Raw genomic sequence first — 26,852 nt, 5'->3', positions numbered from 1 at the left:
ATCCTCTCGTGAGTCATTTGTTTGGACAATAAAGTCCAAAAAGTTCACTGATACCAGCTTCTTGGTTAAATGTATTTTTCCCAATTGTAAAGTAAACACAACATCTTCGTGTTCTTGTTCTTATTCTTATTATTTTTTACTTGTTAAGTTGTAATAACGCCACTTACAGTTTCCTTTGTAGCTATAACCCTGACATGTACTGTAGCTGTGCCGTAACCCCATATTCATATCTCATGTCTTTGACTTTATCACAAGTCACAAAATATGACGTTTGAAGCCACATTTTATGGAGAAAGCCCGACTTTATTGTTCTCATCTTGGCAGGAATGTTCTTCCAGAGGAGGCGCCCAGACAATACTCCTCTCTAACTGGGCGGTGTCAGCCACAGACAGTCTGAGCAGTTTGGTGGAGGCAGGAGAAAAATAAAAACAGGCTGGAAAGAATGCAGTGCACAGAGAAAGAAACAAAAGCTCAGGCTGCTCTGGAGCGACGTCGCCTCCTGCCTCACACTTATTATTCAAAATAAAAATCACCATCAAAGCTCTGTCTTCATCTGTGGCTTTGATCTGCCTGTAGAAAGCACTGCTGGTCTTTTTCACATGAGGCTTTTCTTTGGTTATTATGGCTCTAATGATGCAGCCGAGGAAGAAACAACAGTGTGATTTGTCACCAGACGGCGAGGAAGCGGTGTGACAGCTGCCTGCGGCCTTGTGAACAAAAGGCAAGTGTGTGGGCAGGAGGATCCAACACATTACTCCTCGCACTCTCATTTCTTCGCCGTCGAACTCGTGCATCGTCCTCCAGAGTCGAAGAAACCGTCTTCGCCTGTGGATAAGTGGTCGCAATTAGCATATTGAGGTCAGTGGTTGTTGGGGGAGCACATGGCTGAGATGGGGATTACATAAGAGACGAGGAGGAGCAGAGCCGGATCACATGACCGTACAAACCCCCCCTACCTCATGTCTGGATACATCCTGTTTCTACAGGGGGTTGTTCCCTCCCTGACACACTTATTGTTGTGCTGCTGCCGGTGAGGTGTATGACGCCACCTGTTGGTGTGTGAACACAGAAACACAGACATCAGGACAAACACCCGTCCTGCTGGAACCGGTTCCTGCGCTGACCTCTGACCTCTGACCTCCAAGCACAGCCCACTTACATCTCCCCAAAATCATAAAAAAAACAGTTCCTATAGCAACAGTGATCTATGTGACTGTAAAGGGCTGAATAATGTTTTTCACAATCAGTTTCCTAATAATAGTGATTCACAGACAAGGGAGGAAACAGGATTCAGTCTAATAATACTTATTAAATGTGCATCAATGGATTCACAGTCTTGTTATTTAAAGATTTAATGGAACAAATTGATTCTGGATTATGAAGTTATTGCTGCATGTACGGTTTTGCAGCTTCACAGAAAGTGTAACTGGAAATCATCAGTAGGAGAATCTGGTGGAATCTCCGTGTCCTCGATGTTCCTCCAATCCGCCGTGCCGGCGGTTCGAATCCCTCCTGACACAGCGAAGCAGCAACGTCTGACTGGCAGCTCGCTTCATGAATGGAGACTTCACGGGGAGGGAACATAATTGGGAGACTTCACGGACAAGCTTATATTTCCTGGAGTCACATCAGGAGGGAGGAAAGCTCTGCTCTTGAATTCTGGTCGGCTACACTTTACACTTGGCATCACACACACACACGCACACACACACACGCACACACACACACACACACACACACACACCAGTTCAGAGGCTGGAGCACAGCGAGGGAGCATGGGCGAACTTGGCCTACATTTCCCCCACGCTGCCACATGAGTTTCATTTTCTGCACTGGAGCGAGACTCTGAGAAATCACACTGTCACAGAAGATACAGTCTACAGGCTTCATACAGTATAAAGAACTACAGACAGTCTGATGTAAAGAACTACAGACAGTCTGATGTAAAGAACTACAGACAGTCTGATGTATTACTGTAAACTACAGTAATGCAGATGTTACTAGTCCTTCCTACTGTTGCTACTTGATGAGACAAGGCTGCATAAATACTTTAATCGACTCTTGATCCACATCAGATCTTTTACTTTGGTAAATCCTCTGGGTAAAAATACTCTGAGCCACAGACTGTAAATAAAGATAAACATCTTAAATAATATAAACATCTTTATTTACAGTCTGTGCACTGAACAAAAGTATAAGAATAGATTCATACTTCAAGTACCAGAGGTTTAAAGTATGAAGAGAGGCCAATTTCAATCATGTGTTTTATATTATTGGAAAACAAAACTTAATAACCATAATATTCTTTATTATCCACAGAGGATGACAGGACATTTGACTTGGCTTCACTGGTTGATTAAAAAATCACAATAAGTTCAGTAATAAATAATCGGACATGGTTCTAGTGGGAATTCAACAAAGTTCATACATTTGGTATAAAAAACGTTTTGTAAATGTTCGTGGTTGCTGTGGTGTATGTGTAATACTTCATCACTAATGAGTTGATTATGTTTTGTATTAATTACATGAATCTTATTTACCAAAACCACCTTTTAAACACTATTAAAACAGTCTCAGTGCTGGTATCAGTCACATTACAGCCTGAGAGAAAGTCGGTCACACGGATGATGTGAAATACGTGTTTTAAAAATATTATATTGTGCTGATAACCCCCCCGACCTCTTTGTCACTATCCCACCAAACACACACACATGGAGGCCCGGGGGACGTGTGTGAAGCTGTCACAGGACGAGGAAGTATGTCTTCCTGTTTTCCTTCAGTGGAGATAAAGACGGGGGGAGGGGGTGGGGGTGGGCTGCAGAGTGAAGGACTCTGGGTGATTATTTTGGCTTTAACGAGGAAAACGCCTTTGCCTTCAGGCCGTCATCCACCTCAATAGCATGCGAGAGGCCTGAGTTTTACTGAGGGCCCCCTGCAGGACGCAGAGACGTGAAGACAGGAGCTGCTGCAGCAGGACGACGGACCAGAGGCTGCAGCTCCACTGTTTTACAGCACAAATAAAACAGCCAGGAATTTATGAAACGTTATATTTCCTCTGCAGACGTGAGCAGGAGGCCTGGTGCTCTCAGGGCTGCAGTGTTGTGGAAGCTGGATGGTCGAGATTCAGGGAAGGATTCGACTTTTCCCTTCAACCTTTTCAGTGACTGGCAGCTGTCACGTCAAGTCAGAAAATGTTCCTTACCAGTTGATCTGGAATAAAGGAGACATATCCAGGTTGATCATTTTGATTTGTGTTATTACTTTAAAGGTTTTCATTCTCTAACGTTCAGAAAACACGTCACGTTCCTCAGACCGTCCGTCGCTGCAGCTCCTCTGTTCAGCCCCTGTCTCAAACACGTGGTTTCAGCTCCTGTCTCTTTAAGACCCTCAGGATGAACCATGACATGTTTGATTGAAACGGTGTCACTGGGCTTCCAGGTTAGTTTTCTCTGGTGTGTTGGGTTGTGTCAGAGGTGTTTGTCCAATCAGCAGAGACGTGGATATAAACCAACCCTTATTAAAAAGACAGTGACACAAAGGACTCACATGTTTTCTACAGATGCAGCAGCTGTTAGATGTTAGAAGAAGCTGGTCTAGATGTTAAAAGCAGTCACATTAACATCAAGTGCATCAGTCATACACATATTTACACGCATTCTAAAATTACTGTTATTGCAACATAAGGCAAAAGTTTCTATTAGAAAATATCAGTTTAAAAATATAGCATTAAATACAGAGGATCTGCAAGCGTCACATTTATTCAGCGAGTCGCTCATGTTCATTAATACACTGAACTGTGTTTTTAAAATCAAAGCTTTAACATTGTGATATAAAACAGAAACATTTTCAAGACTGAGAACTTATCACTTTTTTCAGTACATTAATATTTAATGCTGTAGTTAATGTAGTTGATTTCCTGTCAATTAACAAACTATACGAGTATAAATATATTCTGTGTATATATATATATATTTTAACAGACCTCCTGATTTCAGTGACAAAACTTTTATAAGTAAAAGGATAAAAATCACTGTTTTAAACTTTAAACCGGGTGAAAAAGTCATTGGGGAAACCTGCTGTTGGCTCAGTGATGCCCCCTGCTGGTGACTTTGCTGAACTACCAGACTGTAAGTTACATCATTGAGAGCAGATAAGAGAAAAACTTTAGGACCGACAGAGATTTTATTTATTATTTATTGAAGTTAGAAGAGAATCAGCAGGAAACAAACAGATCAGTTCATCACATCACTGACGGTTAACAGCAGCTCAATGTGCAGCTGACATCTTTATTTTTATACAATTCTTCATGTTTAAATCCATTTTAATTTGTCTTAAAAATCACTAATTTCACTTTATTTATTCAAACATTAATTATTCATAATGAATAAATCTTTAATTTAGTTTTGTTGAAACTGTTTGAGCTGATCAACTTTGAAACGAGTAAACTGATAAGACTAAAAACACCAAAGATTATCGTTTTTTAAATGTATTTATATATGAATTTAGCTGTTTCGTAAATAAATGCTTAATCAAAAAGCCCCAAATAAATTCCCATTGATTGATTAATACACTGAATAATAATTTTAGTCACCTTATGAATTAGTTTAAAAGTTAAAAACAAACGTAAAGTGAAATGTGTTGTATTATGAGGATTTTCAGCACAAGCTCATTATTACAGAACAGAATATAAAGTGTGTTCTTCTTCTTTCCTCTAAAATCTCGTGTGTTTGACCAGTTATTCACAGGAAGAAGAAAAGTGGACGTTCGAGGTGAAACGTTCAAATGAGGAAAACACAGAGAGAGAGAGAGAGAGAGAGAGAGAGAGAGAGAGAAGACGGACTCATCAGTCAGAATGAAAACATCCCACACGAGCATTTCACTGGTTGTTCTCATGTTTTATTTAATCTTTTCTTAAAGTTTCTTTCCATGATTGTTAAACACATCACACAGAAGAGGAGAAGAAATAAAAGACAGAAGCTTTAGAGAGAGAGTCAGAAAGTTTCTTCTGGATTTAGTCGTCTCCTCCGCAGATCGCCTTCATGCAGTCGCCGTAGTCTCCGGACACATCCGACTGCAGGACACAACACAAACACACACACAGACACAGACACACACACTCTCAGCTGGGACGTTACAGTTGATAAGTAAACTAAGAATGAACCAGGTTTGTTATTTGTGCGGTGGCCCTGAAGCTCTACACACGGTGACGTATGTAAAAACCATGCAAATGAATAAAACCTCATTCATTTGACAACACACCCTGCAAATACTCACAACATCAGTAAATAGACAAACATGCTGTAACACAGATGTTTGTCTAGTCAGTTGTCTTGTGTGTTGTTTAGTAAATAATTGTGTTTTGTTGATTTGCATGCGGTTTCTTGAGCCTCAGGGCCACCGTACCTCTGGGACCAAGTGAGGTCTCAGGTCATTTAGGACAAACCCGTAGAAGACGTGACAGAGGACACGCAGGTCGAATCCTCTGAACGCTGACCGTTCAAATTCTACCTTTATATCTTGAATCAGTATTTTTGCAGATGAAAACAAGTAAAAAGACACAAATCACTGAAAATGAATTCTCACGTCGATGGCCGAGTGCAGAGAGTAGTCGTTGAACTCCTTGAAACACTTTCTGATGTCCAGCATGTCGATCTCCGACCGGCTCACCATGATGCGGCACAGCGTCGACTCATCGGTTCCACCGCCCTGAAAAACAGGATCCACACAGTAGAACCACATTTTTTACGTCTTAGTCCCGAGCGACAGCTGCTGAGCGGAGGAGTCGAGCTTCCTGCTGGTCCGCCCTGTTCTGTGAGCGTGATACCGCAAAGGAATCTCTTCAGATGTGGCTAAAGTGTTTTCTAGGACTCAAGGATGAAGCAACGAGACTTTGGTAGTCAAAGGTCAAAAGGTCAAAAGGTCGCTATGACCTCACAGAACAAGATTCTTGGCCACAAGACGTCCTGAGGCCCTGAAGAGCAAAACACAATAATATGTCGTTTGGTTTTCTTATTAGCTGTTGTGATTCCCGGGTCGTCGTACATAAGTTAAGAAAACATTTCCAGACAAATAGGACAAAATAAAAAAAGGTATAAACCCGCGAGGCTGTAATTCAAGTTAAACGTGTTCTAGCTTTTAAATAACCAGAGTTCAAAATCCCTTCCCCCCCCCCGAGAAACTAACAACAGTAACGTCTCAAACAACCAGTTGATCTTGTGTGTAATGATGAGTGCTGTTAAATAACAGTAGGGACAGAATTGAAATTAAGTTCTCTATTATTATTTAGATCTTTAAAGTTGCTTCCTTTATTAATAATCAGTGAAATCAAACCAGTGGATTCACCTTCATGCTCTTGTGCAGTTCCTCTGCGAAGTAGGCCGGAGTGGACTTCACACATTTCACTGCAGGAGGAAACAAACGAGATTTAAAACACATTTCTACAAAGATAAAAGGATGAATGTTTGTAATTAAAATGTATATATTTAGATAATATTCAATAAAGACATAATCTAGTGTTTTTTAGCACTTTCTTTAACACTATGAGCAAGAATTTTTAAGGATTTATTGACATTTTCACAGATTTCACAGGAAACAATTTATGGATCTTGACACCTGACACATGTAGAGCACTGATCTCTGTGATATCTACGACTGTGTCTATATATTTCCAAAAACATTCATGGACATTGACCTGCTGCTTTCCACAGGGTTTCGTCCAGATACTTCTGGACACACGGAGCGTGATGTGTGAGAAGAGCACCCTGATAAACAGGTGAACTCACCGATGGCCACCAGCAGCTCCTCCAGCTCCCCCGTCATCTCGTTTTCGATGCTTTCCTGCACAGTTTTTTCGCTGATCTTCTTGTATTCGACAAAAGCTGCAGCAGAAAAACAAAAGAGCAGAACCATGGACTGTTAACGGAGGAAACAACATTTAATTTAAAGAAAGCAGACATTTAATAAAAAGAGGTTAAACGCCGGCTGAAACTAAACCAAACCTGAAACCACTGATCCTGCACGTTGGTGTCTGTTTAACTTTTTATTCTAACCTTGTATTTGGACATTTTTTAAATTAGAGAAGCAGAACCAGGGATTACAAATCATCAGAAACCTGACATGCAGAACAGATATAATACAGATTAATACAAATATTACAATCTGATATAAACACTAGTATGTTTTGAAGGTGACGTACTTTGTCTGAGTTGATTTATGCTTCTCCCACACAGGATTTCAATGAACTTGGACTCATCAGTTCCCCACTTCTTCTCCGAAGCTTCGTAAAGAGCCTGAGGGAAAAAAAGATGATTAAAAATATACTCAAAACAAAATAATTATCATACAAATATGTATTTTTAAAAGTTTTCATTGTAAAATGCATCATACTGCACCTTAGCGTCTTCTACTGCCATCTCTCGGTCTACGGAGACGCTCTCGTCCCTTTTCGCCTGGAAGCAAAAAGAAAAATGAAAACTCATGAGACACAGTAAAAGAAAATGATTTTCTAAAGTCATTAAATGTTAAAACTGTTTAAAAAGCATTTTTAAAAGCACTTTGACTGTAAATTGGTTGTTGGAGGCTCCAAGAATCATCTAAACCTGAAGAATTTTCATTTTATCGTACGTTTCATTTTCATAAATTGTTCCTAATTTCTCTTCAGGGAAAAGAAAGAAAACGTGACAGTTTGATATTTGAATGTTATCCAGACTATGAGGGGCAGTATCTTTTACTCTTTTAAAATCTACTTTCTTTGCGTCACGGTGACAAACCTCGTTCAGGAGGAGCAGCGCTTTGGAGAAGTCGCCGGAAACTTCGTCCCTCAGGTCTTGAATCAACAGGTTCTCGGTTTCTTTGGGAGGAAAAACATCCAGAATAAAACAGAGGAATTTAGAAAAGTCACCGCAAAACAGGAAATAGATCATTTCAAACAATGTGTCGTCTCTTTGTATGAAAGACAGAAATTAAAAACTAAAACTTCTAATTCAAGTTCAGATTAAAAGTCATGAAGAACAGAGCCAGATTCAAAACTTTGTACATTAACAAGGTTTTAAAAAAGTTGCAGACAAATTAAAACCCAGAGAAACTTAGAAAATAGGAAAATCAGCTGGGCCTTTCAAAGACATGTCTTAATATACTTAAAGTGAAAATTTATAAAAAATACTGCATGTTTTTTATAGTTATTTAAGGTTAAACTGTAAAATGTAAAGATTAAATTACATTTCTTTGTTTTAAGGGTTTGACAACAACCACTTAGGAAGTTTTTAAACATACTGGCAGATTCATATCGATATCAGAATGTCTTTCCTCCCTCAAACATCGACCTGGATCGAGCTCCAGTCCAACGTGTTGTATTCATGTCTCGTGTCTTTAGAACGACGGCTGCTGGCGTGCGTTCACCTTTCAGATACACGTCGTTCAGAGCCTGGATCTGTTCGTTGGTTCTCGATGCAAAGATTTCAATCAGGATGCAGTCTTTGGACCCAGCTCCCTGCAACCAACACACACAGCTGCTTCACCACAGAAAGTTCACAAACTGCATTTACATTGATCTGCAACCTTAAAAAATAACCTTAAAACGACCTAATCTTAGATATTAACATTATTCAGGCTGATTAAATAAGAAATTACCATAAACAGACTGAGTCACTGTTGTGTTCACATGTGTAACTTGGTTTTACTTCGGATGACACAGATGTTTGTGTCTCCTAATCCAATTTTAACACTTGGTTTTACTTTAATTATTCATTATGATATATTGGAAGGTGTCCTTGTGGGTCTGGAAAATACAAATTTATTATTATTATCAATGTTAAAAATTGAGAATTTTTAGGGTTCACAGTTTCTCCTGCTGGTTATTTGTCTTTAAATTTGTTATTTTATTTTATTTGAAGTGAAGCGAGTATTTCAACCACATCAATGAGTCATTTGTAAAGTTATCAAATCAAACATCCCAGCGACACAATGTGGGAAACACTGACTTTCATGGCCCTCATCACTTCGTGGCAGTCGAACTCTGCCGGAGTGGAGACCAGCGCCACCAGCACGTCCTCCAAGTTTCTGCGGGTTTCACTTTTCAGGTCGTGCACCAACGTCTGCGGCGTTAAAACAAAAGCATGTGAGCGCACAAAGAGAAGAGCCAACAGGCAGCCACACCCATGCAGACACACACAGGCTAACCTCACCCTCACCCTCACCCCTGCACACACACACACACACACACACACACACACACACACACACACACACACACACACACACACACACACACACACCACACACACACACACACACACACACACACACACACACACACACACACACACACACACACACACACACAGGCCTAACCCTCACACACACCACAGTAACCAGGGAACAGGAAAATCAGGATGATCCGTCAGGTCAGGGTTAGGTTTAGGTTTAAATCAAATCAATACAAACAAACGGACATGTTTTAAAATGAATTCTTTAAAAAGTAAGATAATGAACTGCGAGTGTCGATGAATGTAAATTAGAGTTTGAACAAACACAAACTGGGACTCATTAGTTTTCAAAACGAAGACAAACCAGCTCGTGAGGAGCAGTTTGCTGAACATGTGGCGGAGTCGGAGCAAAGGGAAGAAAAACCGGATCAGGGGACGAGCTGGGTCACATTCTCTGTTTCAATTGAAATCTTTGTGACTCTTTCTCTTCAAGCACACACACACACACACACACACACACACACACACACAATAAAATATGCAAACGTGTCAACGCACAGGTCGACACGGGGCGGAGGAGATTTCTCACCTCGCCTGTTAATGTCTCATAGGCTTCACTGATGAGCTGCCGCTCTTTGTTGCTCCTCTGGGTCAAAATTTCAACCAGGACATTCTCCTTGGTTCCTAAGAATAACAAAATGACACGCAATTAATGCTGCGCCTTTCAAAAGCAAAGTGCTTTCTCACAAACAATAGGGAAACGATTGGAAGCAGTTTGAAGATCGTGCAAGAACAAGTCAGAAATAGAAAGATAATATTAAGAATAAACATGTCACATAAATTGTTAAATAAATTCAAAGAAACTTAAATGTGTCTTAAGACCGATATGTGGAATCAATGGATTTCTTTTACGTTTAATCAAAATAATTTATTTTCTGAATTAAAGTTCTATAAATGTGGGTGTTTTGTGTTTTCTTTTCATTTATAGTAAATTAAAATAAAGTTTATGCTTCAACTGTAAAATGTCGAGATTCAATCACATTTCTTTGTCATGAGAGTTCGACGACATCTAAGGAATCATTGACTGTGATTAATAATAACTAAATTAAAATATGGTCAAGCCAACTTATGAGGGTGTGTGTGTGTGTGTGTGTGTGTGTGTGTGTGTGTGTGTGTGTTTACCAAATCCCTTCATGGCGTCCTTCAAGGCCTCAGCATCTTCTTCTGCGTTAAACTGGGGGTTGGACTTGATGCTTGCTCCCTTAACAAGTGGAAGCAGAACAGACACATTTATTAATTCATTCATCCGTTTGTTTTTCTCATCATCACCTTCATCATTTCATCATCGCTGTGTCACCGTCTCAGGAACAACTGCACCTACCTCTACGCAGGACGGGGGGGACTCCAGAACATCCTCCAGTGTTTCCTGTGGAGAAATTTATCAGATTTAGTTTAAAACGTCACGTTTAGTCGTTTCCTGTTAAATAGAATGAAAACAGAACTCGTCTCACCCATAAAGACGACATGACGACAACAGGATCTTCTTCTGTAAACAAGATAAGATAATATAAGATAAGACTTTATTGATCCCACACGTGTTACAGCAGCAGACACGTCAGAATGAGGTAGAAGAGAGAATAAGAAAGTCAATCAAATGTAAAAGTTAAATATATGAATATATAGACGATAGATATACTTGTAGTAAAGTGCAGTGGCACCGAATGTTTGCAGTAAAAACTGTATTTTTGTGTTTAAGTACAAGGAGATAGACGATATCCATATATATGCAGATTAGACAACATAGTATAAAAATGCTTCTGGTTATATATGGGTATAAAATCACCATAGTAAACTACAAACACATTATTTTTTCAACAATACAGCGATAATATGTGTATATAGGTATAAATCCACAAGAGTATTCAGATAGTATGAATATAGAAAGTGTGTAATCACAAAAGGAGGTTTACATGTGGAACAACGTAAAATAATATTGGTATCATTGGTATTTATTAATTATACAAGTGGAACCTTATTGCACATTATTCTATACTGTATTTTAGTCGTAGGACAAGTGTGTGATCAGCTGAGTAAAGCAAATACACCTGTGAGCCTCCATTAAAGGTTCAGTGCTGCAGCTTCACATCACACACACACACACACACACACACACACACACACTCACAAATACTAGTGGAAATACCATGAAGCAAAAAACAACAATAACGTCGCGGTTGAAAAGATATTACAACATATTTCCAGTAAACAGTAAAAGTTGAACACGAGTATTAAACACTGCATTGTTTCCTAACGAGAGGACAAACACCGGAGTTCCTGCTCAGGGGTCGATGACGTCATCACCAGTGTCCTGAACACCTGCTTGTCTAAAACAAGGAGTCACGGAAAAGAACCACACAGGAGAATGAGAAAGAAAGAGAGAGAGAAACTCACCTGAGCTGCGGGGTGAACAAGTGAACGTTTCTCTGCAGCTTCTGTCTCTGTGGTTAATAAACCTGTCACCGGGCCACGCCCACCGGGCCACGCCCACCGCGCACAGGTGTGTGCTGCCTTCAGGGCCCAGTCGGAAACATCCCCCCTGGCAGGTTTGGGAAAGAATGAGGCTTCACAAGAAAATATACAAATTAATCAATTAGTGAAGTTTAATGACTCAAATTGCAAAGTAGCCAAAAGTTTTCATGAAATTGATTTAGACGTTAAAGTTTGCATTCATTTTCCACTTCTTTCAATAATAAAGTTTTGTGTTAAATACTTAATACAGTTTGTATCTATCTATCTATATCCATATATCTATTTATCTTTTTTACATAACGTTTTTTCGTCCTGTGCAAACGGGATTATAATCTTGAATATCTCTCAGTACATATTTATCTTCTACAAACATCATTTGCTGAATTTAACAAGTCAACTTGTTCAAGTTAACTTGAATAAAGAAACTCACCTTCCAGGACTTCAGAGCTTATGTACCTGAAATGTATTTTCCACACGACTACCACATTACCACATTACTATTACTACAACTATATATTAAACATATTTACAATGTACTGCAGCAACTTTTATTCATATAAAACATACAAATATATTTTTACCATATGAAGACCAGTTTAGTCAACAGCAGTAATAGTTTAATATACTTTTCACTGGCCCTGTTCATCCTGAAGATTTGAACACATCTTCAATCTGAAACACACAACTGGATCCTGTGGGTTAGGGTTAGCTGTCTGAGTGGGGACAACATCTGCTGCATCTCTAACACTCGGACTTGTGTCGTGTGTCGTATCCAGACAGCGGCCGAGTGCATGTGCAGGTCAGAGGTTCCCTGTTACAGCTCAGACAGCACATCAGTCTCCTCCATCGAGTCCAGGCCTCGACCCACAGCCCCAGCTGAGCTTTGTCCAGCCTGGACGCAGCAAACTCTGGGTCTTTGTTTTCTGTCGCCCCCGTCACCTGGGTTTGGTTCGTCAGAGTCGTTCAGACCCTGCGGCTCAGCCAGAAGAGCGGCGGCCATGTCGGCGATGAGGCCCCAGTCCTTAAGGATGTCATCTGCAGTGGTGAACTGGGACGTCACCGTGAAGCGGATGACGCGTTTGGTGCGGACGTCTGCCGGGCTGAGGTACACGGTGCCGGACCGGGTCAGTCTCGTCAGCAGCTCCTGGGTCAAAGAGTTTCCTCCCTGAGATGAAATATTCATGAGCATCACAGGCCGAAAAAACTCTTTCCAACAAAATTGAAGCAGTGACTTAAAGGATCAGTGTGTAGAATGTAGTGACATCTAGTGGTGAAGTTGCATGTTGCAGCTGAATACCCCTCGCCTCACGTGAACCTTTACAGCAACATAATGTAAGTTTTACTGAACAACAGCGCCCCCTGCAGACACAGGCGGGGATTACTTCTGTTGGTCTGAGGAGCGATGAAGTGGTTTTCATGTAGAGAAAAACAAAGTCTATCCATCTCTGACTGCGTCGTCCAACTGAACTGAAACACAACTGAACGCTGGATTTTACCCATGATCCTCTGCTTCCTGAAGAATTCTTCATATTTTAACAGTTTCCTGCTGAATATTGGAGATAAACTCTGGTTTTTTAATAACTTCTGAGTCTTTTTAACTGATCCACAGTTCAGCTTCACTCTTCAACTTGCTGGAGCTGATTCTGACGGTTGAATTTCAGAGTTACACAGAACAGACGTTCAGGGAATGAAAGAGGAAACTCTCTCCAGATTCACAGTCACTCAAACATCAGACTCAAGCAGCTGGTTTAGGGTTAAAAGTTGCATAGTGTTGCTTTTAAAAAAGACACAACTGAAATAAAAACATTTTTTAAAGTTCAATGTGTCGATGTTAAATTTTCTTTACATACTTTCAGACAGAAGACCACGAGGCCGAGGTGTCTCTCAGCAGGAATCTCAAAATGTGGGTCCCTCCGTACATGAGCCTCTAACAGCTTTGCCATCTCGATGCCCTGAAACCAACAGAAGAAAGATCTACACCCAAATTCTAAGAAGAAATGCGCAGGACGAACCAGAGTTTGATGGAACGGAAACGTCGGCTGAGAGGAATCTGCCAGTGCTGCACGACAGAGAAGCTGTTAACCACCGACTGGATTTACTCACTGTGATATTTGAGAGACCGGGTCGTACCATGAAGTCAGTGGCGTCCTGAGAGTTTTCGTGTCTGAGATAAACGGGATCGACAGTGAACGTCTGCTGGAGTTTGAATTTATCTTTCACCCTGAGAAAACACAGTGAAACCACATCAACCACCAACAAACATCATATTTACAAACTAATAAAATAAAATAAAAATAAAAATATCACGTTCACACATAGACACAGAAATCAAAACACAAATCTAAAACACACATATATATATATTATTATTGTTTTAAAAATTATACAATGCACTTGTTTTCTGAAAAATTCTGTATTAACCTGCTTTAATCGATCAGATTCATTTAAAGTGTCGCGTGTGGGAAAAGGCCTGTAGGGGGCAGAAGAGAGCTCAGCGTTCCCACTCACCAGAAAGCTGTGCAGTCAAAATGAACCATCATCCACTTGGAAGGGTTGAAGACGAACGAGTGAGCGAATTCAGCGCCCTCTAGTGACCAGCGGAGCTCAGGACAGAGATACGCTGAGCCGGCGTAGGCAGCGTCCACATGGAGCCACAGTCCCTCCTCTGAACCTGCACAAACAAGTTCTGTGTTTACAGAGTTCTGTAAAGTTTACATTGATCTGTAAAGTTTACATTGTTCTGTAAAGTTTACATTGTTCTGTAAAGTGTACAGTGCTCTGTAAAGTTCTGTGTTTACAGTGTTCTGTAAAGTTTACAGTGCTCTGTAAAGTTTACATTGTTCAGCAAAGTTCTGTGTTCACAGTGTTGAAGGAACACCACAATATCTGACTTTAAGTGAATGTGGAGACGTACACACTGGTCCCAGTTCAGAGAGCTGGTCAAACGCACACACTCCTGTGGTTCCCAACGTTGCACAGAGCTGAACAGAGAGAAACATGATAATCACATGGTTTCATTTTTATTTTTAACAAATCAATGTTGTGTTATGTTGTACATAATAATTTTTGGCTGTTTTATTGCTGTTTCATTTCCGGGTAGTTTTGTTTTCGTTCCCTGGAGAGATGATTTATCTCAGCAGCGGTGGAAGCAGAGATCTGGACTCTTTCTCACATTCCACATACTGGAAGTGGTCAATTCAAATTATTCCAAGGGAAGTACATGAGGGGTCCCTGGTACATCTCCTCTCTTGTAAACCTGAGAACTTCTGCTTTAGAGGACAGATATTTATGAGTGTGTGTAATTTGGTGCAGCTCGATTTGCCTGTATCTGCTGCTGCGTTGTTTCAGTGTGAAAGTTACTGCAGAGAAAGTCCGGACCCAATGTTCTGGACTTCCTCCGGAGGAAATGTCTGAAAACAGCTCTTGACACATTCCAGTTATTATTATTCAATGTGTGCGTGTGTGGTTTGTGTTTAGATTTCACTTTCTTTCACTATAAACCTTTGAGGATATCAGAAGTACAATAGTGAACATTATTGCTGTTAGATTTGTCAAATAAACAATTCTCCCTGCGTCAGGGTCACACTCGCACCATGAAGGGAACCAGTCCTCTGCTCCTGTCTTCTTCTATGGCTCGTTTCAAAGTGTCTCCTCTCAAAGTGAGCTGCTCGTCGCTGGGCAGGAACCTGATCTTCACCAGAGAGATCAGACCGGCCTTCTCCACCGACGAATGAGCCTGGGAAAGCCGGTGTCACCGGGTCACTTCAGCAGATAGACAGGAAATCATTGCACAAGACGTGGGGTCACAGACCTGATCTGAAGCGTAGGCCACCAGTCGTGCATTCAGGAACGAGTCGTCCACGTCCTGGTCCAGCTCGGCCCGCAGCTGCAGGATTTTGTCCTTCCTGGCTGCCAGCAGAGCGACCAGCGTGCTCTCACTGACCGTGCCCTGGAAGGAGAAGAAGATCATGAGCTCAGCGCTGCAGAGGCTCTGGTGTGAAGGTTCCTGAACGCTGAAGGAGACATGGACCTGCAGGACTCCTCCACCTCTGCTCTCAGGATGCTGATGCAGGAAGAAGGCGGGGAGTCCCAGAGCTTTACACAACCAGTCCAACACGTTCATCTCCAGCTCGGTGCACGCTGGGCTGGAGGCCTGCACAGACAAGACCACAGAGCTTCTTGCGGTGACAAATCTCATTAAATGTCTTAAACCTCTCTGATTTTGCTCTGCTTCACTTTATTAGAATTAGATTTGGCACAGGTAAAGTTAAGATGTTGTGCTATGGATTGTTTGAGGACTTGGGCAACAACATCTGCATGATTTCTTATAGGTCTAGAGTTTCATTTTATTAAATCGTTTCCTTTACTTCGATGCCAAGATTATTCATGAAGACCCTGATGATGCGGAGATGTACATGTTCATGCAGGGGCCTGCACCCAGATGTCAAGAGGTTAAGTGTTGTAGTGGCTCTTCTTCCTTACCCAGGTGAATCCCAGACAGTTGATGGCATCGGCGAGCATGTCCCCGAGCATGGAGGGCCACGAGGTCAGGCAGGGATAGTAGGCGTGCATGTGAGGGCTCTGCCAGTGAACCACCTGCAGAGAGAAGATGAGAGAAACATCTTCAGCCTCAGATGCAAACAGCCGACGTGACGGTGGCTGACAGCGGGGACTCACTCCCGGCATGATGACTCTCTCGATGTCGCTGAAGATGCTCTCCCAGTCCTCGGGCTCTGAGGGCGCCGTGGCCGGCAGCAGCTGCTCCATGTAACCGGGCTCCACATCTGGAGTCACCCTCCTGTCTCTGACGGAGCCCAGGTACTGTGTGATGTAGTCCACCAGCTCCTTAGCTGCTCAGGAACACATATTGTCACAGCTGGATTTTACAGCAATAATGTATCACCACAGACGATGGGAATCATAGTTACCTCTGCGATTGTATTCCTGCTCCTGCATGTTTCTCCACAGTTCTGACAGTTGATGTGCAGAGATCACACATCTTTGTTAAAGCTGCGGTGACGGACACGCCCTGAATCGGTGACTCTGGTCTTTACTTGTTTGTGTCAGATACACGAACAATGAAATATTCACACACGTGCATTTAGGATTAAGTAAAAGTAATTAAATATGAATGTGTTTTATAGTAACATAATGAGGAATTGCATGATTACATTTACATTGTGTCTGTAAAATATCACAATGTTAATTTGAAATGTTCTTTTAATTTATTTTTATCTCTGGGGAAGAATTTTAATTAATCTAATTCTATTTACTTTTATCAAATTTTTCTGTTTTAATTAATCTATAGTTTTGTTTCTGGTATTGTTGTTTTATCCTCTTGTGAAGAACTTTGTTGCCAAAAATAATTAAAGCTTAAAATTATTATCATTATAATTTTGATTTTTTTTTGTTTGTCTAACCACCGACATTATAAATAATTCTGAACATTATTATAATGGATCAGTGGATCAAATTAATGCTGAACATGCAAAATGTATTTAAATATTATTGAGATGTTTTGAAAGAAGATTTGTAAAAACTATGATATAATGACCAATAAAGACAGAACAATCGAGGGTTGTGTTTCTTTTTTTATTACCAAAAAAGGCACCAAATACAGGCATCGTATTGATAGCATCATAGTTATTCTCCACAAAATGATAGCACCAAAAATATTATGTTTTTTTTCCCAGAATTCCCCATTCCGATATTGTCTGATAGGCACGCAGTTGAAAAAAAAGACAGGGGGGCGGGATCTAAGGGGACCAATGGAGAGAACGTGCTCTCCAACCAGTGTCATACACTTTTAAAAAAAAAATACCAGTAGTCTTAACATCGTCAGTAGCGTAACATAATACATCATAAGAGGGTAAGATAATACGAATAATACATGGGGGGGGGGTGTAAATAAAAAGAAGTGAGGGATTCTGTGTCTTTGGGCGGAACAACAAAGGCGGGCGGACGCACATCTATTACAAAATACATCATTTAAAAAGTGGTTAATTTCAGTGATAAGGCTAAAAACTCTCAGTCATGTGGACGGGATCCGAACCATCAACTCACCACTTCTCACTCTCGGACACTTTGGATGGAAATTCATGAGGAGAAATACTGCATGGCACTTAATATTGGCAGCTGTCGGAGTAAGGCATGAAAGACACGTTTTGTTAAAAATGCAAATAAAAAGGTCCAGCTCATGAGATTGAAGACGTTATGGCGTTAATTGCACTTGAAAAGGCCTCGTTCGTCGTTTGTCACTTCTCTCGCTCTCTCTCAGCCTCGGGCGGCGGCGGCGGCGGCGGCGGCGGCGGCAGCAGCATGTGATCGATACTTTCACTCAGAAGAAGCTGTAGCCGACGTCGAAGTCAATCAAACGTCGCTCTGTTTAGTTTTTAGATTGAATTTCATCTGCGGGATGAAGAACAGGAAGACATCTACGCGGACTAGCGGTCGACTGTAGCGACATTTAGCAGCGGCGAGCGTTTTTTTTTTTTTTGTCGGAACAATCTCCAGCGTCTCAGCTGAATATGACGTGAAATGTGAAGTAGAGGGTTTGATGAAAAGAGCGACGGGTTCCGATGAAGGTGACTCTGCTGTCGTGCAGCTCGGCGGTTTGTGGATTCCTGAGGTAGCCCAGTTGTGAAATGGTTAAAATGCCGCGTGGCCATCTGTGCTTCACACTCTTCCCTTTTTCAAAGTGGTATAAAAATACATTAACAAACATCTCGCTCCGTAAGTACAAACTCTCTTTTAGAAAATACCTTTTTTTTAATATTTCTACTAGCTCCTCCTCTTCCTCATCAGTCTTTCAGACCTCAGTGCCGTCGTTGAGGTTGTTGTGGAGTTTGACCTCCAGGTTGACCTGTTTGACCTTGGCCTTGCTGTTGTTGGCGTCCTGGTTGCGGTTGAGGATGTTGACGTTCCTCACCGTGCAGTGTTTGGAGCTGAAGTTCTTCTCCACACACTTGTCCATGCACACCTCCACCTTGGTGTTGAGCGGATACTCCTCGTAGGCTTTGGCCGCGCTCTGGCTCTTCTTCTGCTTGGCGGCACGTCGGCAGCGGCTGAACAGGAAGCAGGAGGCCAGCAGGACCAGCACCAGCAAGGTGACGGCGGCCACGCCCCCGCCCACCGAGCTGCCCACGTGCGCGTTAAAGGTGGCGGTGGGGCCGGCCTCCAGGCGGAGCGACTTCATGTTGGTGCCGTTCTTCACCTGGTCGCCCTCGTTGTCGTAGATCAGCGACTCGTCGAGCGTCAGACGCCCGCTGCGGTCCACCAGGTCCCGTTTGGGGCGGCTCAGCTGATAGGTCAGCGAGCGCTGAATCCTGGGGCTGGACCGCGACTCCGGGCTGATCACATAGATCACCTGCAGGTACCACTGGTGCCCCGCCTCCACCTGTCAATCAATTTGTTGTTTTTAGTCTCAGTTTGTTCTTTTCCTTATGATAACAATATCTTTAAATTACTAAACGTTATGAACATAAAAATAAGGAATAAAACCACAAAATCAGGTTTTGAAATCCAACTCGTTACATCAAATCTAAGTAATATAAGATTGGATTCAGTTTTCTATATTTGTTCTACGTCTACTTCTCATTTTTTAAAGACTCGTCAAAATATAGTTTCTGTCGACACAGCGACTCCACGCAGGCGACTCCACGCACCTTGTAGAGAGCGTCGACCTTCATGGTAAAGCCGTCCACGCCCGGCATGGCGGCTACGGGCTGCAGCTCCACGATGTCGGAGGCGAAGTGAGCCTCGAAGGGAACGTCGTGGAAGTAGTTGTCGCACACGTCCGGCTGTTTACGATCCTGCAACGAAAAGAGAGAAGATGTTCAGAGCTCCGAGGAATGAAGGACTATAACGTTGAGGAGTTTGTAATTTTACTTTTACAGTAAATAACTTCTACAGTATAGTTTATAAGGTCGTGCAATATACTGTACATGCAGGAAAATAGAGAGTAGAGATGATTTGCACGTTGAAGACGGTCAGTGACTTAAATAACAAGCAGGATTCACATGGTGCAGCAGGTAAAACTATAAATGTCTTGTCCTGTTGCATCACAGTCCAGAGGAAAGTCGGTGTACCAGCAGCAGGAAGCGATGCTTGAGGTGCTTGTTGGGCTGGATGCAGCCGTACTGCGGCCCCTCGTTGTACAGCGTCCCCGTGGGGTCAAAGAAGGGAACGTATCCGTCCCTGCCGGTGCAGAGGTAAACCTTCTCCAGCTGCAGCTTGTAGGCGGCGTTCAGGTTCTGCTCAGGGTTCCACAGCACCCGGCCGTACATAGTCTGACCTGCAGGGGGCGGCAGAGGAAAAGGTTTTCTCAGGTTTGCACAAGAGCATAAAAATCTGTCACTTTAATGAGGTCATGATTTTCTAAGGTTCATTAAGTATCACAGACTGAATTTAAGAACAGAGAATTGTATTCATCTTTTATGAAGTAAAATAATCATCAATTTCTTTTAATGAAAATATGAGGAAGGAGATCTACTAAAAGTTTGTTCAGCCAAAACTAAAATCTAACAAATCTTCAAAGTGATACAGCACAATAAAGTGATGTAATGTCACAGTGTCAAAGCGGCACTAATCTTCAAATCTATACTGAAACTAAACTCTTAAACCACCACATCCTCTACTGCTCAGTCCTCAGATACGGCCGCCTGAGCCTTTTCTTTCCCAGTGAGAGGCAGAAACCTAAATATCTGTAAGAGGAGCGTTTGAACCTCCTGCCGTACCCATGGAGAACGCTCCCTTGTAGTCCATCTCTGCCATGGACACGTCGGCGATGGCCGGGTCCATCATGAAGACCTTCTCGTTGTTGCACAGCTGAAACTCCGTGTTGAGGGAGTAAACCACCGGAACGGGCCTGTTGGTCTGCTGGAAGGCGATCGGCACCAGGAACCTGACAGAGTGCGACAGAGTCACGTTACAGCCGCGGTTTCGTGTGTTTGAACTCTACACTGCTGGACGCGTGCCGGCCGTGCGGGGACATACTTCTCCGGAGCGTGGGCCGTGCAGGACAGAGCTTTGTCCCCGGGGTCGATCCACGGCTGAGTGGGCTGGACGGTGCAGGGGATCAGGAAGACGGTGTACTCTCCAGAGTAGTCCTTCCTGTTGAAGGGTAAACATCAGAAACAGGAGGATTACTGCCGAGGTAAAGTGACGACCGAAGCCTTCTGGGTTTTTAGGTTTTTCTTGATCCCTTTATGAATCCATCTTCATTTTCTCTGTCCATCTACAAGCAGCATGTCTGGATGGGAAATCGTTGGAAGCTTTGACGAGATTCTACATTTAGAAAACTTATCCTTCCTAAACTACATTTCCCAACAGCCCTAGTTTGATCACGTGACACGATTCCATGCGCTGGTACTCTAACTCTACGTCCAGAGAACTAAAGAAATAATCTTAACGCCAGCTTCAAGTTTTCAGACGACACCAGCGCCCCCTGGTGGCAGCCGTGTGTGGATGCACCGACCTGCTGTAGGAGCTGGTGGCCCTCCACAGCTGGTACGGAGAGTCAAACGTCTGGGCGCTCCACAGCAGCTGCATGTCGAACTCGATGCCCCCCAGGTGGTCGGGCGCCATCAGGTGGGACTTGTGTCCGGGGAGGGTGTGGTGTTCGGGGACAAACTGACCTGGAGGAGGGACACATGGACGGACAGTTAGACGAAAGGAAAGAGTGGCTGGGGGGGAGATATAAGAGACTGTGAGTTCTTCTCGGAGCCGACCTCTGAATTTGGCGTGGGTTTTGAACTCGATCACCAGTCGTCCGTCTTCTCTGATGTAGATCCTGATGATCTGGAGTCTGGCTGAGAGGACACTGTCCGTCTGGATTCCTGCAGACGTGAGACACCCATCGTTTCATGTCGGGTGGTGGGTGTTTGCAAACAGGGATCAAATGCATCTCTACATTACATCAAATTAAATTAAAAAGTTATATATGTTTTTAGACTGTATGTTCTGTACATTAGGATGAACTGCCTCCTCCATGTTAGTGGACGGGACATGGACCAAAAGTCATCTTAGGTAGTTCTCATGTCTTCTTCTTATGAAGATAAGTTGAGGTTTCATTTGTTATTTGATGATATAAAAAACACTTCACACTTCATATAATGATTTGGCTCTGACCTGTCCTCCAGAGAACGGTGTCGTAGAAGAAGGAGAACTCCATCTCGGTGTGATGCTCCAGAGATGCCCAGCCTCGTGGGGCCGTCACGTAGATGTAAGACACGTAGAGCGGAACCTGCACCGTCAGGAAGGACTGAGCCGAGTCCCGGACCTGGAGGAACAACGCCACGACTTACTGTTGGTTCTAAATGTTGAGTTCTGCTTCTTTATCGTATTCAGAGCTAAGATTTTCCCACATTTTCTCGACCAAGGACATTTTAACTTTGGTTCATTTATTTTTCTGGTGTGTCAGCAGTTTCTAGACAAGTGAGATTCTGTGAGAGCAGCTCAGCCGTCAGATCGTTGGGGAGCTAAACAACGACTGATTCAAGTTGACACTTCACTCTGACCTTGAAAACAGCATCTCATTGTTTCCAGTGTCAAAAACGTTCTGTCCTCAAAGTCCTACACGTTCTCAGAGTAATGTTAAGGCTTGAATATCCATCTACATCCGTCTGGTTCATACACGGCGTCCTCAGAAAGTACCTGGAAGTCGGCGGTGACGGAGCCCCCGCAGACGTCGATGAGCTCGGTCATGTCGTAGTAGGCGTCGAAGGTCCAGATGCAGCTCTTGAGGTTGAGGTGCTTGTAGAGCTGGATGCTCTTGGTCTGCCGGACGTTGGGGTTGAACTGGTACGGACGGTCGTAGCCCGGCCCCAGAGAGATGCTGTCGTAGGACACGTCATCCAGGAAGCCCGTCTCTGAAAGGCGGGGGACAGTTAGTGTCACGGTCACAGAGAAAAATCTGTTTTAATAAAAGGGTATTGAAATGTGAAACGCTGTGGAACCGCAGGATGATTTAAACGTAAAATGTGCCTTTGTTAAATCTCCTGTTTGGTTCTCAGAGGGGTTTCTGATGTCTCTAGATAACATGTCACGTGTGTGTTCTTTGTGGTGCATGTCAGCGACGCACCGGACAGCCCCTGCAGGTCTTTGAGGGTCACCAGGTTGGAGCAGACGTGCTGCTGCCTGTAGATGGACTCCGACAGCAGGAAGTGCAGGTTGTGCAGAGGCATGGTGGACACCAGGGGGAGCATGCCGTCCTGGTGGGGGATCTGCACCGAGATGTGGATTCTACACAGAGAACATAGAGGTTAATAATAAATAAAAACACATTAACACTTCATAACGTTCTGGTGAAGATGTTGTCTGGTTGCTTCTACCGGTTGGGATGCTCCTTGTGCTTCACATCCAGGTATTTGAGTGTGGCGATGAAGGACTGAGCCTGGAAGCCTCTGGCGGTTCCCGTGGTAACAGGCGTGTGGCAGATGGAGCCCTCGGTGCCGATGGTGGCGATGTTGCTCCTCAGCGGCGTCCCGAGGTGACCGGACTTATCTCTGGCCTGAGCCACACAGCGGACGTGGAAACGGCGGCTGAAGTAAATACTGTCCAGGACCTGGAAGACACACACACGTACATATAAACACATCCAGAATTTATACAAACACACACACACACACATATTTACACACTCACCATGTGGTTGACGCCGGTGTAGGGCGTGGTGTCCGTGACCGTCTCGAAGGGGGAGCGGGCTCCGTTGGTGTCGGTGGGCGCCGCCACCTCCCAGGAGAAGTGAACCTGCGTCTGGTTGATGCCGGCCTCCTCGCAGCGCTCCTTCATCACAGAGTACTTGGGGTAGTGGGGGTCGCAGGGGGTGACGCAGACCAGAGGGTAACCCGGAGAGGGCGTCTTCTTACTGCCCTCCTTCGTCACCTCGGCCACGTGGTCGTAGTCGGCGAGCGAGACCACCTGAGGAGGAAGGAGGAGGGACTTCATGATGTTTAATGAAGATGGTCCAGGGAGAGACGAGTCTCCCGCTGAGGCTCTAAAAGGCGTTTAGTGTTAAAATCACCCACCACTTAATATTTGAATGGAAAAAGGAACGCAGCCTCTTAAATGCATTTAAAATGTAAAGCTGTAAACAAACGCCTGAAGGAAAACGCTGCTGTTCCACAGTTACTGAATATGCATTAGAGGGGTTGCCGCGAGTGGAGATGTTTCTCTCGTTGTGTCGGATCTGAAAGTGGTTAAAAATTTGTTTGGCTGTCAGAGCTGCAAGAGCTTCTTCTACTCGCTTTGTATCGTTGTGTTGTTTTGTGTACATATTATAAAACAGAAGTAAAATGGGGGCTGGGAGTGTGAGCACTAGTTACGTCATAGCGTCTAAGTGTTGACGCTTTCTTACGATCGGTGTGGAAGGGAGGATGAGGCTGCCGGCAGCTTCCTGGTCCAGAATGGTCACGGTTGCCATAGTGATCTCCCCCAGCACCGCCTCCACAGGGTCATCGGGCCCAAGGACCAATGAGAAGGACTCGTGCCACTCCCTGTCCTCATTGGACAGGATCTCCACCTTGAACAGGATGTGGTCCATCCCTACGAAACAAAGAAACCAGACATATCGTGACGTGTTCGTAAATCAGCTCTTTATTCCCGTCTGTCACACGAGGGTCTTCAGCACTGACCGGGGGTGAACTTCAGGACTCGGCTCTTGGGGTTGTAGTCGACGCCGGACTGGGCCGATCCGTCCCGGGTGCTGCAGCGGATCTTGGAGGTCCGGTCCAGGTCGCCCCCCCGGACCACCTTGATGTTTAACACCTCGATCCCGTCCGGACCAGGAGGTTCTCTCACCTGATAGGACGCCTGCTCGAACTCGATGGTGGGAGCTGCAGGGGGAGAAGATGAGAAGTCACAGTGCTGCCCCCTGGTGGTGACTTAAGACCACCATCACTCAGTGGGATTCATCATAGCGGCGCCTTCTGCATACCATCTTCATCGTTTGTGATGGTGATGGTGACGATGTCGCTCACGCCCACCATGGCGCCGCTCCAGTGGTCGCCCAGCGGCGTCCCAAGATGCACCTGGAACTCCTCCTCCGGCTCGAACACAGAGTCGTCGTTGATGTGGACCGTGCAGTTCTTCACCTGGAAACAACGGAAATACACTTTAATGAGCGAATAAAAACAACGACAGAAAACAAGACAAACAGACAAACAGATAATTCTACCTTCTCTCCTTTGAGGAACGTGATCCGGGACTCGTCGGCGTTTCTTCTCTCCTCGAAGTCGTCCATCACCATGGCCGACATGGTCCTGGTGAAACAGCGCACTGATGACTTGAAGGACAGGTCGCCGGTTCGGATGATGGGCATGTGGAGGACGCTGGCCTTCTCCTTCACGGTGTAGGCGCTCTTAGCAAACTGCATGCTGGGAACTGAGAGAGGGAGAGAATGTGTTTTGTTGTCTCTCCTCTATCGTCTATCAAAAGAGAAGATGAATAGTACGTACTGTCCTGGAAGGTGTCGCTGATGACGACGTTGGCCTCGTACGGCTCCTGTAGAACCGCCCCCTGTGGAGAACTGAGGAAGACCACGAAGGACTCGGACCCTTCGATGGACGGGTTCTGGATGTCGTCCATGATGGTCAAACTGCAGGTCTGTGAAAACAGAGGCAGCAGAATGAAGAACAAGCGAAGAGGACGTTTGTGATGAGACCATCTGACAGTGAGCTGCAGAGACTCCGTCCTCACCTCCTCAGTTTTCCCAGGTTTGAACTCCACCTTCTTGGAGCTGGGGATGTAGTCGACCCCCGGGCTGGCCGAGGGGGGGTCTGAAGGTCGAGTGGCGCACCACACTGACGTCAGCGAGGACAGATCGCTGCCGTGACGCAGCACCGGGATTTCGATTGTGCCTGCAGGTTTGAAACGAATCCCGAAGGCAAACAGACGAGAAGTTAAAACATCAGACGACCTCCAGTGAGTCCGACTCCGCTTCGCTCCACGGTTTTTAAATGATTAAGTCGAGAACTAATCGCGGCAGAATAAATTGACTGAGCAACTTCGTTTTGCGGTGACTAATTGTGCCGCGTGTTAAATGACGCGTGGTTGATGCCTTTATTCAAGAGTTAAACCCGTGTCAGAGAGAGAGAGAGAGAGAGGGAGAGAGAGAGAGAGAGAGAGAGAGAGAGAGAGAGAGAGAGAGAGAGAGAGAGAGAGAGAGAGAGAGAGAGAGAGAGAGAGAGAGAGAGAAGAGAGAGAGAGAGAGAGAGAGAGAGAGAGAGAGAGAGAGAGAGGGGGAGAGAGAGGGAGAGAGAGAGAGAGAGAGGGAGAGAGAGAGAGAGAGAGAGAGAGAGAGAGAGGAAGAGACCGAAGCACGGCAGAGGAACGAGATAAATCTACAGCAGCAGATTTACAATAAATCTTTCTGGTGATGTGACAGTTGCTTTAACACTGAGGATGGTGGAGGCAGCTGATTGTGGATTATGATCACAACTGGAATCCTTAAATACACAATATACCAACTTCATATACTTCCATTATTGGTAACACTGCTTTCATCACCAGACATTTACTCTTGTTTAAATACTTTGAACACTGAAACAGCTCAGACTGAATTACTGGTCTGGAATAAAGCAGTTATTTAACTTCCCTTCCTCCAAAGACAATTCTTATTATAACTCTTCTTCCCTTTCTCCTTATTTCCCCACAGGGATTAATACATTTTTCACTTTAATAATTAACTTCCCTGCGACATCTTCTCGAGACGAAAAGCAAAACAAGCGATGACAACACAGAAAGGAAACTCAGACCTGCATCTTCGCTGAAGGTGAAGGTGGCGTTCCCGAGAGTCACAGTCGACGCATCATTGGGTCCGTCGATGACGACCTTGGCCACCGTCACGCCCCCCACGCGGGCGTTGTCCGAGGCGTCCGACAGCACCAGCTCGAACTCCTCGGACAGCTCGTACTCGCTGTCGTCGATGAGCTTGACGTCGCAGGTGGACATGCTGATGCCGGGGCCGAAGATGACGCGGTTGTCGCCGGTCATGCCGCGGCTCTTGTAGTCGGAGCCGGACTCCAGCGCGTGGAGGCTGCTGCCCTGGGCGGTCTTGGCAACGGTGTAGCAGAGAGCGGACACGGTGCTGGAGGTGTCACCTGGGGAGAGGGAGGGTCACTG

General features: G+C 44.2%; 3 protein-coding genes across 3 annotated transcripts in view; all 3 read right to left on the bottom strand.

Moving 5' to 3' along the window:
* Window positions 1-4,874: 4,874 nt before the first annotated feature.
* On the bottom strand, window positions 4,875-11,786 carry anxa3a (annexin A3a). Its single transcript, XM_035164896.2, has 14 exons — window positions 11,655-11,786; window positions 10,715-10,749; window positions 10,585-10,629; window positions 10,386-10,464; window positions 9,793-9,887; window positions 8,979-9,092; window positions 8,398-8,488; window positions 7,770-7,849; window positions 7,392-7,448; window positions 7,196-7,289; window positions 6,783-6,878; window positions 6,343-6,401; window positions 5,584-5,706; window positions 4,875-5,071 (listed from the first exon to the last, which is right to left on the bottom strand). The coding sequence occupies exons 2-14, from the start codon at window positions 10,727-10,729 to the stop codon at window positions 5,012-5,014; spliced, it is 1,008 nt and encodes a 335-aa protein (XP_035020787.1). The 5' UTR covers window positions 10,730-10,749; window positions 11,655-11,786; the 3' UTR covers window positions 4,875-5,011.
* A 178-nt stretch (window positions 11,787-11,964) lies between these two features.
* Window positions 11,965-16,688, bottom strand: LOC118115221 (histidine decarboxylase-like). Its single transcript, XM_035166238.2, is given in 14 exon segments — window positions 11,965-12,496; window positions 12,498-12,684; window positions 12,686-12,897; window positions 13,583-13,729; window positions 13,732-13,791; window positions 13,863-13,953; window positions 14,241-14,403; window positions 14,647-14,713; window positions 15,325-15,468; window positions 15,544-15,681; window positions 15,763-15,885; window positions 16,215-16,328; window positions 16,410-16,582; window positions 16,661-16,688. Coding segments are annotated over 14 exon segments (1,782 nt in total). The 3' UTR covers window positions 11,965-12,361.
* A 622-nt stretch (window positions 16,689-17,310) lies between these two features.
* Window positions 17,311-26,852, bottom strand: part of fras1 (Fraser extracellular matrix complex subunit 1) — a 186,381-nt gene continuing 176,839 nt past the window's right edge. Inside the window, exons 55-73 of the mRNA XM_035164875.2 lie at window positions 26,486-26,830; window positions 25,428-25,588; window positions 25,187-25,334; window positions 24,907-25,112; window positions 24,667-24,823; window positions 24,365-24,565; window positions 24,088-24,275; window positions 23,376-23,651; window positions 23,063-23,295; window positions 22,813-22,973; window positions 22,386-22,600; window positions 21,861-22,011; window positions 21,461-21,568; window positions 21,208-21,367; window positions 20,727-20,843; window positions 20,468-20,634; window positions 19,820-20,025; window positions 19,397-19,543; window positions 17,311-19,128 (exon numbers count right to left, since the gene is read on the bottom strand). Of these exons, the coding sequence (XP_035020766.2) occupies window positions 18,541-19,128; window positions 19,397-19,543; window positions 19,820-20,025; window positions 20,468-20,634; window positions 20,727-20,843; window positions 21,208-21,367; window positions 21,461-21,568; window positions 21,861-22,011; window positions 22,386-22,600; window positions 22,813-22,973; window positions 23,063-23,295; window positions 23,376-23,651; window positions 24,088-24,275; window positions 24,365-24,565; window positions 24,667-24,823; window positions 24,907-25,112; window positions 25,187-25,334; window positions 25,428-25,588; window positions 26,486-26,830 (3,935 nt within the window). The 3' untranslated portion in view covers window positions 17,311-18,540. The remainder of the gene's footprint in view (window positions 19,129-19,396; window positions 19,544-19,819; window positions 20,026-20,467; window positions 20,635-20,726; window positions 20,844-21,207; window positions 21,368-21,460; window positions 21,569-21,860; window positions 22,012-22,385; window positions 22,601-22,812; window positions 22,974-23,062; window positions 23,296-23,375; window positions 23,652-24,087; window positions 24,276-24,364; window positions 24,566-24,666; window positions 24,824-24,906; window positions 25,113-25,186; window positions 25,335-25,427; window positions 25,589-26,485; window positions 26,831-26,852) is intronic.

This window comes from Hippoglossus stenolepis, chromosome 9 (assembly GCF_022539355.2).
Source record: "Hippoglossus stenolepis isolate QCI-W04-F060 chromosome 9, HSTE1.2, whole genome shotgun sequence".
NCBI lineage: Eukaryota > Metazoa > Chordata > Actinopteri > Pleuronectiformes > Pleuronectidae > Hippoglossus > Hippoglossus stenolepis.
The sequence above is the reverse complement of the archived record's forward strand: the minus strand, read 5'-3'. Positions and strand labels throughout refer to the sequence as shown.